Source organism: Thalassophryne amazonica, chromosome 11 (genome assembly GCF_902500255.1).
Source record: "Thalassophryne amazonica chromosome 11, fThaAma1.1, whole genome shotgun sequence".
In the NCBI taxonomy this organism is placed as follows: domain Eukaryota; kingdom Metazoa; phylum Chordata; class Actinopteri; order Batrachoidiformes; family Batrachoididae; genus Thalassophryne; species Thalassophryne amazonica.
Genome location: NC_047113.1, coordinates 38,548,284 through 38,565,422, shown reverse-complemented (window position 1 = coordinate 38,565,422; position 17,139 = coordinate 38,548,284). Strand labels below are relative to the sequence as shown.

Genomic DNA, 17,139 nt, shown 5'->3' with positions numbered 1-17,139 from the left:
ACAATGATCTCAAACACTAAGAATTTTATGTCATTTTCCCTTTAGGATTTCTCAGAGTGATAGATCAAAATTTGAAACCCTCACTGGCTGGACATCACACTAGTCTTAATTGTAATCTTTGTGCATGTTCCCAACATCCACAACAAAAAAGGTTTGTTGGGGGGAGGGTGGACTCCCAGTTGTCAAATATGTACCTAGAATCAGCTACAGTGGGGAAAATAAGTATTTGACCCCGTCAGTTTTGCAGGTTTTCCCACCTACAAAGAATGGAGAGGTCTGTAATTTTTATCGTAGGTACACTTCAACTGTGAGAGACAGAATCTAAAAAAAATCCAGAAAATCACGTATGATTTTGAAATAATTAATATGCACTTTATTGCATAAAATAAGTATTTGACCCCCTACCAACCAGTAAGAATTCTGACTCTCAGACCTGTTAATTTTTCTTTAAGAAGCCCTCTTATTCTGCACTCTTTACCTCTATTAATTGCACCTGTTTGAACTTGTTACCTGTATAAAAGACACCTGTTCACACAATCAATCACACTCCAACCTGTCCACCATAACCAAGACCAAGGAGCTGTCTAAGGTCACCGACAAAACTGTAGACCTGCACAAGGCCGGGATGGACTACAGGACAACAGGCAATCAGCTTGGTAGAAGACAACTGTTATTATTTATTAGAAAGTGGAAGAAAAACAAGATGACAATCTCCCTCGGTCTGGGATTCCATGCAAGATCTTACTTGGTGGGGTAAGGATGATTCTGAGAAAGCTCAGAACTACACAGGAGGACCTGGTCAATGACCTGAAGAGAGCTGGGACCACAGTCACAAAGATTACATTAGTAACACATGATGCTGTCATGGTTTAAAATCCTGCAGGGCAGCAAGGTCCCCCTGCTCAAGCCAGCACATGTCCAGGCCCGTTTGAAGTTCACCAGTGACCATCTGGATGATCCAGAGGAGGCATGGGAGAAGGTCATGTAGTCAGAAGAGACCAGAATAGAGCTTTTTGGAATCAGCTCCACTTACCATGTTTAGAGGATGGGAACAACCCCAAGAAAACCATCCCAACCGTGAAGCATGGGGGTGGAAACATCATACTCTGGGGGTGCTCTTCTGCAAAGGGGACAGGACGACTGCACCGTATTGAAGGGAGGATGGATGGGGTCATGTATTGCAAGATTTTGGCAAACAACCTCCTTCCCTCAGTAAGAGCATTGAAGATGGGTCGCAGCTGGGTCTTCCAGCATAATGCAATGGATACATGCACATCCAAAGCACCTGAAGAGGCATGCAAGATCAACAGCATATCACAGTGAAAAAAACCAAATGATCCGCATAGCCACAGCGCTCCCAGTCAGAGAAAAATTTTATTTAACAACTAGAAGCACTCAGAGAGTGCAAACCTCTGCCAAGGCCATGGAGTCACTGACGCCATAACATCTACACGCCGTGGAATCATTCAACCTAAAAAAGTCTAACAATGATGTTTGCTCAGTAGTAAAAAAAAGTTTCATCTGCTGTGACTGGATAGCATGATCCTTAGCGCTTGGCATCACAGTTTATTGCAACTTGCACCTTTCCCAGAAGCTACTGTCATCTGAGCACTGATATTGATATTGCATGTGCTTATAGACAAAAACAAGTAAGAGACAAAATTCAATTTATTATTCAACTAAACTGCAAATATATGAATTTTTTAACATTTATGAAACACTTCTCTAAATAAATAACAGTAAATTCTGAAATAGAACTATTTTTTAAGTGTTGCATGTGCTACAAAATGAAGTGCACCTTCTATATATTCAGTGAAGTGCACCGAAGTAGAATATATGCGACAGTAAGGTGCTGATGTCAGCCTCTGGGTCTTCTGGATCCTAGGCGTGATTCATCAACACCTGGGAGTGGGTTTTGCACCTTGTGTACTTTGTTCAGTGATGTGCACTGAACCAGAACTTACCCACTGCTGTGTATACTGCTGACTCATCACTTTGCTTTTGCTAAGTGAAGTAATCTGGATAGTGATATTCATTGCCACTAAAATATAATAATGCCAAATGATAGTCCTTCATCTAATAAATTAATTGTGCTCCCCATCCCTGTATAGTTTGCCATGAGGGATTTCCTCTTTGCAGTGTGTTGTATTTGACATCGTTTACTAACAAGGCCATAGGGTCACTGACCCTAAAGAGATTCCCTCCTTGGCACAGTGATCTATTCAACAATTCAGTGTTACAACCAAAACTATGATACATACACTTTTCTTTCCTTTATATTTGACATCCTTGAGCATGAAAATATACCACTAGAACTTGGAATCACTTTTATGTCTTTATTAGTTCAAACGTTATTGTATAAAAACGATTTTTCGGTAATGGCGGTTTTCTTCTGGATCTAGCTCCATAACATTTGAAGCAAATCTGATGACACCTTACTGAATCAGTACAGATTCAGCTACAATTTGGTGTTACTTGTGCATCTCTAGCTTCATTTGTCACCTCACACTGACACATTTTCTATTTTCCCTATATTTTTGCATATTCTGAATCACCAGATCCGGAATCCGGATCCAATCATCACCAAACTTTGTAGTTTGATAGAACATTTGACTGTGTTACACCCTAATTTTTTTCAAGCCTTTCTGCCATGTTTTTGTGGCGTTAGAAACTAGAATGTCAAAATTCCCCCTATCCCGCAATGGTGAAGAATCCTTTAAAAACTTCCTGGATCCGGATCGTGATCCGGATCACCACTAAAATTTAATCACTTGTTCCTCTTGTCATTTCCAACCACTCCACAAAATTTCATCAAAATCCGTTCAAAACTTTTTGAGTTATCCTGCTGACAGACAGACAAACAAACAAACAAACAAACTCGACCAAAAACATAACCTCCTTGGTGGAGGTAAAAAGATAAATATAACGTTTCGGGCAAATGCCCTTCGTCAGACAGCATTTCTGACTGGGTGCGCTGTGGCTGTGTGGATCATTTGTTTTTTTTCCACTGGGTCTTCCAGCATGACAATGACCCCAAAAACACATCCAGGGCAACTAAGGAGGGGCTCAGTAAGAAGCATTTGAAGGTCCTGGAGTGGCCTGGCCAGTCTCCAGACCTGAACTCAATAGAAAATCTTTGGAGGGAGCTGAAACTCCAAACCTGAAAAATCTAGAGAAGATCTGTATGGAGGGGTGGACCAAAATCCCTGCTGCAGTGTGTGCAAACCTGGTGAAAAACTACAGGAAACCTTTGACCTCTGTAACTGCAAACAAAGGCTACTGTACCAAATATTAACATTGATTTTCACAGGTGTTCAAATACTTATTTTATGCAATAAAATGCAAATTAATTATGTAAAAATCATACAATGTGATTTACTTGATTTTTTTTTTTTTTTTTTTTTAAGATTCTGTCTCACAGTTGAAGTGTACCTACAATAAAAATAACAGACGTCTCCATTCTTTGTAGGTGGGAAAACCTGCAAAACTGACAGGGGGTCAAATACTTATTTTCCCCACTGTATGTATATTCCATTATTTTAATTTAAATTGTTTTTTAAAAAAAAGTTTTTTGACATCCTACTCCTTGTGACTTTGACTTGTATAATAGAATATTCCGTACAATAGTTTTGTATAATATGAAAACATCACATTTAAAACATTTATATATTTACTTTGCAAGGTTGCATAATGAATTTGCATAAATCTGATTTTTTTTTTCTTTCAAAACCTTTGTGGGTGAAATAAACATAATCCCTAGTCAGTGACAACAATGCAAATGTTGATGAATTGGGCATTTCTCCTGATGGTTATTCACGTGTGTGTGTGTGTGTGTTATCTGGTAATTATTATCCAGGCGGAAGTACGCGTGCATCTTTTAGTTTGTACATGCATTTCTTCCTGCAGACACCAGGGGGCTCTTGCCACAAGACAATAGTGATCGCCCTCTAATAACTCCATTTACTCCATATTTGACCGAAATAATTCTCTTGTCACTGTGCAGGCGTTATCAGACGCCGTGATTGTTTAAATAAACATAAGCTCTGTGATTTCAAGTTAATATAAGGCCGATCTGACGTTATATTGTGGTGTTACCGACATGATCGTGTCTGGTGATTCTGCTGGGTCATCCAGCAAACATCGTTCCTCCAGATCCGACACACACACACACACACACACACACACACATATACAAAAAAGCAAAACAGATCGATAGCATATACAAAGTACACTAAAGTGGTAAGTTCCTGCTCTGTACAGATCGCTGCGTATCCGGATGGTCTTTGTTTCGTGGCCCGCTGCTACCTTCTGTAAATTTTTCTGCGCTTGATTTAATGGACAACAATCAGCGCGCCAAATCGTTATGTTTCCCCGCGAGGGAAAGTTGAAAATCGCCCGCGTGTATGTGTGTTTTTTTTTCTTTTTTCCCCCAGATCCAAACACAAGCTTTGTGCGCGCTGATGAGCACTTTGGCTGCTCTTTATGTTGTGTCGCTGAGCGCCTAGCGGCCTGTTTCCTCATGTCAGGATCGCGCAGAGGCAACATGGCGCACGTACGCACGGCGGCTGCTCCGGATGATTAGGCCGTGACGCCGTTTGCGCGTAACATTCATTTTATTTTGTGTCGATCCTTAATGCACGTTACGCGCGAGCTTCTCGTCTGACCGAAACATTAAATCTCTGGGGGAAAAGGGCCACTCACTCATTCATTCGGCCGCAGTTACGGTGTCACAAGGCTGTTATTCTAAAGCGAAGATTATTAGAAACTTCACCTGGGTGTGCGTGTGAGGAGGATGAGTGTCACGGCCCTGCCTGTGTGTGTGTGTGTGTGTGTGTGTGTGAAGACGGGGGGTTGGGTAGCCGTGCCGATTGGTTGCAGCTCGCCACCACCGTCAGCCAGAGCTTGTTTTAACATAACCGGGGGCACTTCGACAGCACGAAGTCTGAGAGGGGGAAAAAATAAAATAAAATCATGTAGTAAATAATCTGCAGATGTTGTTTAGGGGTTGGATCGCTTGTGACGCGCTGAATTTCGCCGCAGAATGCCGCCGCCGCCGCGCAAAAAAGGAGCTTTGTTTAGTGCGAGAGAGCGGTGACAGTTTTCAGAGGGCCGATGAAGTGCAGAGAATGAGAGCGCAGCCTCGGCCTGCAGATCCGCGTCCACAAACTGAGAGAGAGAGAGAGGGGGAGAGAGAGAAACACCACAAAACCCACTCGCTTTGCGCGTTACCAAACAGCCGCTGCCGGGGCGCACGGCGAGCGACCAACAAATGGTGAGTTTTTGTCGTCTTTTCCCACGTGTTGATAGTGTTGTGAACTTGTGTCGAAGATCTGCTTCTCTCTGTGTTTGTGTGGTGGCTCAGTGTCACCTCCTCCTCTCCTGCAGCCCGTGCGCTCCTCCATTCACTGATACCGTCAGGACAAAGACGATCTGTTTTGTCATATCGGTGAGTAGAGCGAGTGCACCGGGTCCCGTTTGTGTTTTGTGTCGTGCGTCCTGACCGGCCTCTCCTATGGAGGCCATTATTAAGTGTGTGTGTGTGTGTGTGTGTGCGCACACTCCATGGCTGTTGTGGTCCTTTTCAAGGCTTCTGGCTGCTCTTCCGCATGTTTTGTTGCACCCCCCTTGCCCCCCCACTACACAAACCACAGTAACCCCTCACAGATTTCACTTTTTGCTGATCTCGTCTCTCTTCTTTTATTTGACAGGGTAGAGCCATGACATCATGAATCAGTCATTCACACCGGCTGTCAGGGTGGGCTCAGAGCTGACGCCCCGCAATGGCCTTAAGACCACTTCCTGTGTGGACCAGCGTGGGTTAGACCAGCTACCATCCTCCAGCCTCAAACAGTCAGCTTTCCTGGGATACGAGCCCCACAGCTACAGTTCTCTGAGACACGTGCAGGACCTGAACACTGTAATCACTAGACCTGACCTCAGGAGCCATCAGCGGGACCTCCATGCTACCAAGCATTTCCGCTGCACAAGCCCAATCAGTGATGATGATGAGTTTGAGGCTCCCACGGTTCTGCTGCCTCCTTCTCCTGAACCTTTTGAGACTTTGGACAGAAATGGTTTCTCTCCGCGCAGTCCTGACAGCCTCGAGCGCTGTTCCCCCGTCCCCAATGGCTTCCTGCATTTTGAGTCCTCGCTCTTTGAAACTGGTGACATCAAGGATGAAGGTGAGGAGGGTGGTCACCATGGTGACTCCGCACCTTTTCAGCAGTCAAGTCAGGACCAAACTCTTAAGGACTTCAAGACCACTGTGTGCAGCTCATGGGTGGGCAGTCAGAGGACTTACAAACCTACTGTCTTCAACCTGATGTCAAAAACGATCTCTGAACTCAACCCCACACTAAGCCCAAGTGCACTGCCAGAAATCACTATGAGAGATGGGTGGAGTGTGGGCGAGGATTCAGGCAGTGATGGAGAACTCACGGCTCCTCTTGAGAAAGATCTCCTCTCACCAGCTGAAACCAACTCCAATGTGAGTCACAATCCCTGGAATAGTTACAGCATAACCCGTGTAAACTCCATGGCTACATTACACTGTCATGTATGTCATTTTATAGAGAAAGATATTGATACTGTTATTACAACATCCTTAAGTCAATTTATGATCTGTGGGCCACCAACCCTGATAGGTGATTTGATCAACCTGCAGAAATGCAGTGTTTAATATATCTGTAATGACTTTTTAAAAACAAGTTTTACAACTTTGATGCACAATGTCCATTGTATAATGTAAATCATATCTAGTAGTTTTATTTTTTCCAATTTTCAAGAACCTCTATAGAGGGATGGGTCATGGACCGATAACAAACATCAGAGGTGGATCCAGGAATTCTTTATCTCTTTCAAAACCATTACGAGATTGGCTGATTTTCTGCATTTTTCACATAGCTGATGTATTCACACCACCCTTGCTCTGTTTGGGTTTTCTGGCTGTTGCCTCGGACCATCACCTGAATTATGGTCCATTGAATCAATCAATCAATCAACTTTTTTCTTGTATAGCGCCAAATCACAACAAACAGTTGCCCCAAGGCGCTCCACATTGCAAGGCAAGGCCATACAATAATTATGAAACACAGTCTACGTCTAAAGCAACATAACCAAGGGATGGTCCAGGGTCACCCGATCCAGCCCTAACTATAAGCCTTAGCGAAAAGGAAAGTTTTAAGCCTAATCTTAAAAGTAGAGAGGGTATCTGTCTCCCTGATCTGAATTGGGAGCTGGAATAGAGGTGATGGCTGTCTGGTTCAAAATGAACCACAGTTTGGTCTGTTTACTGTTTTATTTGGAGTTTTGGAGCAATGACAGGACCAGGCCCCCTAACAAACAGAAAGAAAAAGCTCAATTTGGATGGAACATTTCCTGTTGCCCCCGTAAAATGTGCAGTTTCCGATTAAAGATGACACGAATCAGTCGCAAACACACCTATTCTTGAAATAAAAACATCCCTATTGGTAACTGATGCATCATTTTCCATTAATGAAATCTCCGTACTGAGACATCTAGAACATTTATGGTAACAACAAGCTCACTTGCGGACACAACATCGGCAGTTTCCGTGATAATTCGGCCATTTTGGACAAAACAGCCTCATTTCCAGAGAACATGGTGAATTATTATTTCTTCAATAAGACATGCAAGAATTGATAGAACTGTGAAAACATTTGCATATTGAAGGACAACAGTTCCAAAGGACGAAGGAAGCCCAAAATGGATAGTCGTTACGCATCGGTTTTTATATAATTCGGTAGATGAGGGTGTGACATGTTGCGCCTTCTGCGTTTCTTCACTACAGTGGAGAAACGGTTGAGAAAGTTTGCAAATATAAAAAAAATATAAAAAAATAAGAACACACACACATGCACACCTCCAGAGGGGAGGTGATGGTCTAGTGATTAAAGCGTTGGGCTTGAGACCAGCGGCTCCTCGGTTCAAATCCCAGCCTGACCGGAAAATCAAATCAAATCAAAATCAAATCAGTTTTATTTATATAGCGCCAAATCACAACAAGCGGTTGCCCCAAGGTGCTTTATATTGTAAGGCAAGGCCATACAATAATTATAGAAAAACCCAAAGGTCAAAATGACCCCCTATGAGCAAGCACTTGGCGACAGTGGGAAGGAAAAACTCCCTTTTAACAGGAAGAAACCTCCAGCAGAACCAGGCTCAGGGAGGGGCAGTCTTCTGCTGGGACTGGTTGGGGCTGAGGGGAGAGAATCAGGAAAAAGACATGCTGTGGAAGACAGCAGAGATCAATCACTAATGATTAAATGCAGAGTGGTGCATACAGAGCAAAAAGAGAAAGAAACACTCAGAGCATCATGGGAACCCCCCAGCAGTCTAAGTCTATAGCAGCATAACTAAGGGATGGTTCAGGGTCACCTGATCCAGCCCTAACTATAAGCTTTGGCAAAAAGGAAAGTTTTAAGATTAATCTTAAAAGTAGAGAGGGTGTCTGTCTCCCTAATCCAAATTGGGAGCTGGTTCCAGAGGAGAGGAGCGTGAAAGCTGAAGGCTCTGCCTCCCATTCTACTCTTACAAACCCTAGGAACTACAAGTAAGTCTGCAGTCTGAGAGCGAAGCGCTCTATTGGGGTGATATGGTACTATGAGGTCCCTAAGATAAGATGGGACCTGATTATTCAAAACCTTATAAGTAAGAAGAAGAATTTTAAATTCTATTCTGGAATTAACAGGGAGCCAATGAAGAGAAGCTAATATGGGTGAAATATGCTCTCTCCTTCTAGTCCCTGTCAGTACTCTAGCTGCAGCATTTTGAATTAACTGAAGGCTTTTCAGGGAACTTTTAGGACAACCTGATAATAATGAATTACAGTAGTCCAGCCTAGAAGAAATAAATGCATGAATTAGTTTTTCAGCATCACTCTGAGACAAGACCTTTCTAATTTTAGAGATATTGAGCAAATGCAAAAAAGCAGTCCTACATATTTGCTTAATATGCGCATTGAAGGACATATCCTGATCAAAAGTGGCTCCAAGATTTCTCACAGTATTACTGGAGGTCAGGGTAATGCCATCCAGAGTAAGGATCTGGTTAGACACCATGTTTCTAAGATTTGTGGGGCCAAGTACAATAACTTCAGTTTTATCTGAATTTAAAAGCAGGAAATTAGAGGTTATCCATGTCCTTATGTCTGAAAGACATTCCTGCAGTTTAACTAATTGGTGTGTGTCCTCTGGCTTCATGGATAGATAAATCTGGGTATCATCTGCGTAACAATGAAAATTTAAGCAATGCTTTCTAATAATACTGCCTAAGGGAAGCATGAATAAAGTGAATAAATTCGGTCCTAGCACAGAACCTTGTGGAACTCCATAATTAACCTTAGTCTGTGAAGAAGACTCCCCGTTTACATGAACAAATTGTAATCTATTAGATAAATATGATTCAAACCACTGCAGCGCAGTGCCTTTAATACCTATGGCATGCTCTAATCTCTGTAATAAAATTTTATGGTCAACAGTATCAAAAGCTGCACTGAGGTCTAACAGGACGAGCACAGAGATGAGTCCACTGTCTGAGGCCATAAGAAGATCATTTGTAACCTTCACTAATGCTGTTTCTGTACTATGATGAATTCTGAAACCTGACTGAAACTCTTCAAATAGACCATTCCTCTGCAGATGATCAGTTAGCTGTTTTACAACTACCTTTTCAAGAATTTTTGAGCGAAAAGGAAAGTTGGAGATTGGAGAAAATCACTAAGGTCCCTTGGGCAAGGTCCTTAATCCCCTAGTTTCTCCCGGTATGTAGTGGGCGCCTTGTGTGGCAGCAGCCTGTCATCGGGGTGAATGTGAGGCATTGATGTGTAAAGCGCTTTGAGCATCTGATGCAGATGGAAAAGCGATATACAAATGCAGTCCATTTATACACACACACGCACAAACCTGCATGTTTTCATCTCACACTCAAGTAGGGCGAGTTGGATGTACTTGAAGCCAAAATTGTATCATTGTGTACTGCCATGCAGCTTTGTACCGATTTGTCGACAAATTATCTACATGCTTGGCTTCGATTGCACACAGAAATATTTGATGAAGTATTAATTATTCAATACAGTGAAAAAACCCTGTTTAACAATGATTGAGAAATACACAGGCAAATATACCAACCTTATGATCACTTCTTGTGTTCTTTGTCCACCATGGTTTTTCCGCTTTGGTCTCCGGAAACAAGGCTGTTTTGTCCAGAACGGCGGAATTGTCACAGAAACTACCAATGTGTGCCGCAAGTAAGCTTGTTGTTACCGTAATCATTCTTGTTGTCTCCAGTATGGAGATTTTAGTAATGGAAAACGATGCGTCAGTTACCAATGGGCCCGTTTTTATTTCAAGAATAGGTATATTTGCGACTGATTCAAGTGATCTTTCATCAGAAACTGCACATTTTATGGGGGGAACGGGGAATGTTCCATCCGGATTGAGCTTTTTCTTTCCGTTTGTTAGGGGGCTTGAGGAAGGTCCATTAAAGTAGGCTGTTGTCACAGAGCACAGTGGTCTCTATTGAAGTTTCCACAGCTCACTGGTTTATTCGCCCTCATCCTGTTGGTGATGATAGAATTTTCTTGCACATTGTCATTGCTCAGTTAGTGAATTGGAACTGGTTGCACGTGAGTTGCATGTGAAGTTGTTACTGCTGGTAATTATACCATAATAACAGTGTTACGCCATCAAAGAAGTGAACTTGCAAGCGTTTATATCTGTTGATTCACACTGTAATGCTCATGCCATTGACAACACGATGACATCAGATGCATGTCTTTCGAGAAACTGAACATTTGCAAGTATAGGGAGCTGCAGCCTACACGTTTGTGTAAACATCTTTGGTGTGCTTGCTTTATTGCTGTGTGACACCAAATAAACCAAAAAAAAACCCAAAACAATGTGGGTACCTTTCTCTGACCTTAGAGGTATTAAAACACAAGAAATAATGCATGAATCTAAGTAAAACACACACATATGATGGCTCCAAACATATTCAGTTTCTTGCAGATCTAGTGCAGATGAGTCAAACGTAGGAGAATGGTTTATAAAGGGTGGAATTTGGGTTGGAGTCAAGATGGTTGCTACTCTGTGTCCTTCTAGTTAGCATCATCCCATTGGACAGCATCAACACTTACATTATTTCATTTGTGAGGCAAATTTAAGATGCCTGGTCATTCACTGAGAGGGAGCGTTGCCTATGACATGTTGCCCATGTGTCCCATTTCTCTGCATGCACCAGTACACAGGTGCCTCAGTGTTGAGGACCCCCAGCAGTTAGAGAAGGTTAATGGGACGACTACGTTTCACTTTGCCATAGCAGACGGATAATCTGGTTATTTGCCTAATTGGTTGTCTTCCAGGAGACAGGGCACTTCCGTAGTGTTGGAAAGTGGCTGTGTGCAACACCATTGCATCCTCCCAAACTTGTCTTGAACAAAAACTAGGAAATAACAGTAAAAATGGTACTTGTTTTAAATAATGTTTGACACGTTTTACACAAAACAAAGTAATGTCCATGCCTTGTCCCCATTAGTCCAGCAGCCCAAAGAAAAAAGCTCTTCCTACAGTGAAGTACATGAAGGGGGACCTCGTGTGGGCTAAGTTCAACAGACGACCCTGGTGGCCATGCCAAATTACCTGTGACCCACAGCAGGGGACCCACACAAAGATGAAAGGTGAAGCTGGATTCAGAATAAGCTGTAGTGCTAGAATTTTTTAACAATCAATACCTGAAATCTCTAAATGAATTAAGCATGTTGGTTTGTGTTGCAGTGCCCAGTCCTCGCCCTTGCCGGATGTATTTTCTGGAAACTATTGGGGAGGTTGCAGAATGTGCCTGGGTATCAGGGACCGTCATTCTTCCTTTTGAAGGTGGCCATCAGTTTGAAGATCTTCCAGTGGTTAGACGGCGAGGCAAGCAAAAGGACAAAGACTACAAATATACGGTAAATGTGTAAAATGTTGTAAGAGTTGTTCTACAAACTTAATGTAAACATAAATTCCAACATTTTATCTTTTCTCAGCAGATACCTAAAAGTTTAATGACTGCGTGGAAAGTGAGCGTGGCAGAAGCTGAGACCCGACTCCCAGGCCGTCAAAGAAATACTGAAAGTGTTCTCCCTTTATCCCTGAATGGAGAGGAGCGAGCACTCAGCCCGCTCACAGCTAAAAAAGCACATGACTCGGTTCAATTCCCTTCACTAAGGATGTCTTCCAACGGGAATGAACCCCAACCCAAGAACTATCCCGTCAAAGCCTTCACAGCAATTCGACCCAGTAAAAGTATAGGTTGTAGTAAGAAAAAGAAATGCCTGTCAGACATATTTGGACATATCGTTGGTACTTTGAAGGAGGCGTCTTCTGTCGCAAACTGCGTAGATAAATTCCATACAGCAACTAATACACTGAAAGGAGAGCCAAAGGACTCGCCTTACGCAGATCTGGATTCGGTTCCAATGCTCCATCGTCCGAAACGCACAGAAATGTCTCCAGTGCAGGTTACTGATGGAAAAGAAACAAATTCATCCAAAACAACAACGAAATGTGATGAGAAAGTGAACAGTTCTATACATGCCTCTGACATTTCAACAAATGAAGTGATTTCTTTTGATAGTATTTCTGAACAATACAGCTCTAATAAACTGTACAGTTCAAAGAAAGGGCAGGCTGCTTGTCTGATGACAGACACTCAAAGGACAGATGAAGATACAGAACATGATGGTGATGATGATGATGCACTGGCCTCAAACCAGATATCAACAAATCACTGTGCTGATGCTCAAATCGGAATGGAATCATCTCCAAAATGGGAATCTTCAAGCAATGTGTCATCCCCCACACATTGCTGTTCCCCAAAAAGGCATGCAAGAAAACCTGATAAAAAGAAAAAGCATATTCATAACGGTTCATGGGTAAAGTCCAACTGTGCAGGCCATAGTGCGCAACCTGTTAAGGTGAAGAGAGAAGATACCCTCTCGGATTTGTTTTTTTCCCCTTCTTCCTTAGTACTGTCGTCTGTTGATGCGTTACAGTATGACAGGAAAATCGTGTTCAAGTCTCTTGTGAAGGAGGACAGCAGTGAATCTGAGCAGAGCATATTCCAGCCTGATTCCAATTACAAATTCAGCACCTTTCTGATGCTCTTGAAGGACATGCATGATACCCGAGAGAAAGAAGGCAAACCCATCATTATGCCGCCGCCACCAGTACTTATAAAGGAGGAACCCTTGATCATCCCCCCTTCTGCAGGAGGCTGCCCACCGAAGGACGCTTGTGATGATTTTTCTCAAAGAGACTGGACTTCAGGGGTTAAGATAGAGAATGGACAAATGGAAAAATCACCATCACCCAAAAACAAATGGGTCAAAAGCAAGAATCAGACTGAAGTTGACACAGACAGCTGTAAAGAAATCGCTATACAGCCTCACACAGGGAGTCCGGACAAGCAACGCAGAAAACAAAAAATACCTGCCAAACTAAAAGTTAATATACCCGGTCTTTCTTCTGAACTTGCTGATATGGCTTATGGCAGGGAGTTTGTTAGCGGCCATGCTGACTTAGCCAGTCTTGGATCTTGCCCCCCCGCCAGTGTTGAAGCCTCGTCTAGCTACCTCAGTAAGAACTCGGAGACCACGGTAGCTCCAAAGAAGCGCTGGCAGATGGTTGAGGAGGTTGCTGAGAACGTAGCTGAAGTTGCAGGAGAAAGCAGTTTGTCCGCTGAACTGAACGAGTCTCACCCTGTTAGAAGAACAACAAGTGCTGATCTAAAAGTGGAACAGGTGGAGCAGTCGGAGACGAGCGAAACAGCTGGTAAGACTGTTGATGCTATAGTTGTTGAGTTTGTCCGTTAAGATGGAAATCCAATTAAATAAGTGACATAATTAAATAACCTGAATAAAAACGTGATATATTTTATTTTATGCATTACGGCACAGGACACTCAGAGAGTAAAAGACTCCGGAAACCAACAAAAAGACTGCTGGAGTCAACTGAGGAGTATGAACAAATATTTACATCAAAGAAGAAGACAAAGAAAAATGCACAAGAATCTACCAAAATGGTAAGTTGGTTATCTTGTAGACGTGCAGAGCAGTGATATGGTGTTTAAGATGGTCTTGTACAATCGAAGTACCGGGAGTATGGGTTACATTCTTATTTTATACAGTGGTGAGCAAAGCAAACATAAACGTTTGCTTAGGTGACTGTTAATCCATGAACTGAAAGATAACGGCTGGTCGATTTGGCTTCCTGAGCAAAATAAATAGATAAATAAAAATAAAAGCAAAAAATGTAACCACAAACAAAGTCTTCTTAAAAGCTAACAATGTTAAAATAGTAGAGAAGCTTGAATCTTCGACTGGACTGGCTTGCTTGACACGAGGACATTTCGCTTCAAATCGCAGAAGCTTCCTCAGCTAAAATTCTTGCTCTGGTGGTCTGACTTCTGTCTTGACTGTTATAGAGAAGAATAATCAAGAAGTCACAAAAGCTGGAGTTTTAAACCTAACCAGACCCCTCCTACCAAGAGGCAGACTGCTATAGGCTAGTGACTAAACAATAGCTCTAATTAGCACCTATTGTGCTCTAGTTAGCACCCTCCTAATGACAGGGCAGCTGTCCCTCCTAATGATGGGACAGACCCTCTCCTGATGGCTCCCTTGACAACTCTGCTGATGACGTGAATGACTCATTACCATGAACAAAAGACTGAAACTGCTTTGACCTGAGTACCTCATTGTAAACAGGGGATAAAGCGTGTCTCAGACCCCCTCCCCGGTTAAGGCTGGGTTTCAAACGTTTCACAAAGAATGCTTCCTTAACCCCTCTCTCAAACCATTTCTTCTCTCTGGCTAATATTTTAACTTCCTTGTCCTCAAACGTGTGGTTAGTGTCTTTAAGGTGGAGATGAACTGCAGACTGAGGTCCACTGGCGCCATCTCTGCAGTGCTGGTATAGCCTTTTGTGTAAAGGTTGCTTAGTCTCACCTATGTAGTGTACGTTACAGTTTTCCTGACATCTGATAGAATACACTACATTGCTCTGTTTGTAACTAGGGATCCTGTCCTTAGGGTGAACTAATTTCTGTCTCAAGGTGTTAACCAGTTTAAAGTAAACTGGGATTTTGTGCTGTCTGAAGATCCTCTGTAGTTTTTCCCCTACTCCTGCTAAATAAGGGAGAGACACTCCTCTTCTTCTTGTCTCCGTCTCCTGTCTGTCTGGTCTCTTTGTTCTCTGGGACTTCTGCACTTTGTCCAGGGACCATCGTGGGTACCCACATACTGTGAGGGCTTTCCGGACAAGTTGTTGTTCTTTAGCCCTTCCCTCTGCAGTTGTGGGCACCTGTAGGGCTCTGTGTTGAAGCGTCCTGATCACCCCGAGCTTGTGTTCAAGGGGGTGGTTTGAGCCAAAGAGCAGATATTGGTCAGTGTGAGTTGGTTTTCTGTAAACCCCTGTCTGGCGAAAACCAACTCACACTGACCAATATCTGCTCTTTGGCTCAAACCACCCCCTTGAACACAAGCTCGGGGTGATCAGGACGCTTCAACACAGAGCCCTACAGGTGCCCACAACTGCAGAGGGAAGGGCTAAAGAACAACAACTTGTCCGGAAAGCCCTCACAGTATGTGGGTACCCACGATGGTCCCTGGACAAAGTGCAGAAGTCCCAGAGAACAAAGAGACCAGATAGACAGGAGACGGAGACAACAAGAAGAGGAGTGTCTCTCCTTTATTTAGCAACGTCCAACCCTCAATGCATTGATGGAATCCTAATACATGTGTAATGTCCATGAATGATTTGCAGATGAGGTCAGAAGGGTTATTTACATGAATGTCAAAGTCACCAACAATCAGAATGTTTTCTGCGCTGGTTGCCAAATTAGAGATAAACTCACCTAATTCATCTACAACAGGGGTGCCCAAGTTCGGTCCTCGAGATCTACCTTCCTGACACTCTTAGTTGTCTCCTTGCTCCAACACACCTGAATCCAATGAAAGACTCGTTAGCAAGCTTTTAATGAGCCTATTATTGTGAACACCCCCTTTTCTACTTTTTTTTTTTTTTACTAATAGCCCAATTTCATAGCCTTAAGAGTGTGCATATCATGAATGCTTGGTCTTGTTGGATTTGTGAGAATCTATTGAATCTGCTGGTACCTTGTTTCCCATGTAACAATAAGAAATATACTCTAAACCTGGATTAATCTTTTTAGTCACATAGCACTACTATTATTCTGAACACTTCTGTATATACTGTGACAAAATAACATGGTTGATTTTTATTCTTCTGACCTTGGCTAGATGTAGTATCCTGGGCAGAGCAGAGAGTCAGATGTTCAAACAAATTACATTTTAGACCTCCAACAGCTAGTAAGATAAACTCAGATTTATGAATTAGAGCAACACCCCCCGCCTTGCTTCGTATCACGAGGGATGTGACTAAATGTGTACACCGGTGGGCAGGCTTCATTTAAGGGGAGAACCCTCAGTAGGTTTAATCCAGGTTTCAAATAAACCAATCATATCTAAATGGTGTTCCATAATTAGATCATTTATCAACAGTGATTTTGAAGACAGTAACCTTATGTTAATGAGACCCAAACTAAGGACCTCAGTCGGGTTCACATTTAAACTATTGGGATTTGGGAGTGGTTCCAGAGTAATATATATCAGATGCCTAAAATTAGGTTTGGGTTTAAGAGTTTCCACATGGGTTGAAGGTAGCAGACATGGAATATTTGATGTTGCAGGAACAGCCAGTGGGGCATCCTCAATTTTACTGTTTTCCATTGTAGTAATGGGAACTAAGTTTGCAAAACATATCCCTCTAAGCTCTTTATGCACATGTCTGTGGAAACAGGCCACAGTCTCAACTTGATGAATTTCCCTTCCTTCCACATAAACTGCACTATCACCATAGTGGATTTTCTGTGCTAATTTCCCCACTAAGGTAATGGATTCCATGACCACACTAATCGTAAGCCCCGCATGCTCTCATCACCTACTCCGTGGCCTGCTGTAGCGTCTAAAGGGCCTTTCACACCGGACGCGTTGGTGGCGTCAGAGGCGTCACGAATCGGTCTAAAAAGCATTATTTTCAATGAGATGCGTTGCTTTTTAGA

At 42.7% G+C, this 17,139-nt stretch overlaps 1 protein-coding gene across 3 annotated transcripts in view; it reads left to right on the top strand.

Annotated features, from left to right (window-relative positions):
- The first annotated feature begins 4,713 nt into the window (after positions 1 to 4,713).
- The window catches only part of nsd1a (nuclear receptor binding SET domain protein 1a), a 57,894-nt gene continuing 45,468 nt past the window's right edge, over positions 4,714 to 17,139 (top strand). The window contains exons 1-7 of one of the 3 annotated variants that reach the window (XM_034181242.1): positions 4,714 to 5,272; positions 5,386 to 5,446; positions 5,709 to 6,487; positions 11,554 to 11,695; positions 11,793 to 11,965; positions 12,044 to 13,829; positions 13,955 to 14,079. In XM_034181242.1, the coding sequence (XP_034037133.1) occupies positions 5,726 to 6,487; positions 11,554 to 11,695; positions 11,793 to 11,965; positions 12,044 to 13,829; positions 13,955 to 14,079 (2,988 nt within the window). In that variant the 5' untranslated portion in view covers positions 4,714 to 5,272; positions 5,386 to 5,446; positions 5,709 to 5,725. The remainder of the gene's footprint in view (positions 5,273 to 5,385; positions 5,447 to 5,708; positions 6,488 to 11,553; positions 11,696 to 11,792; positions 11,966 to 12,043; positions 13,830 to 13,954; positions 14,080 to 17,139) is intronic. The other 2 variants (XM_034181243.1, XM_034181240.1) reach the window with 2 other exon arrangements.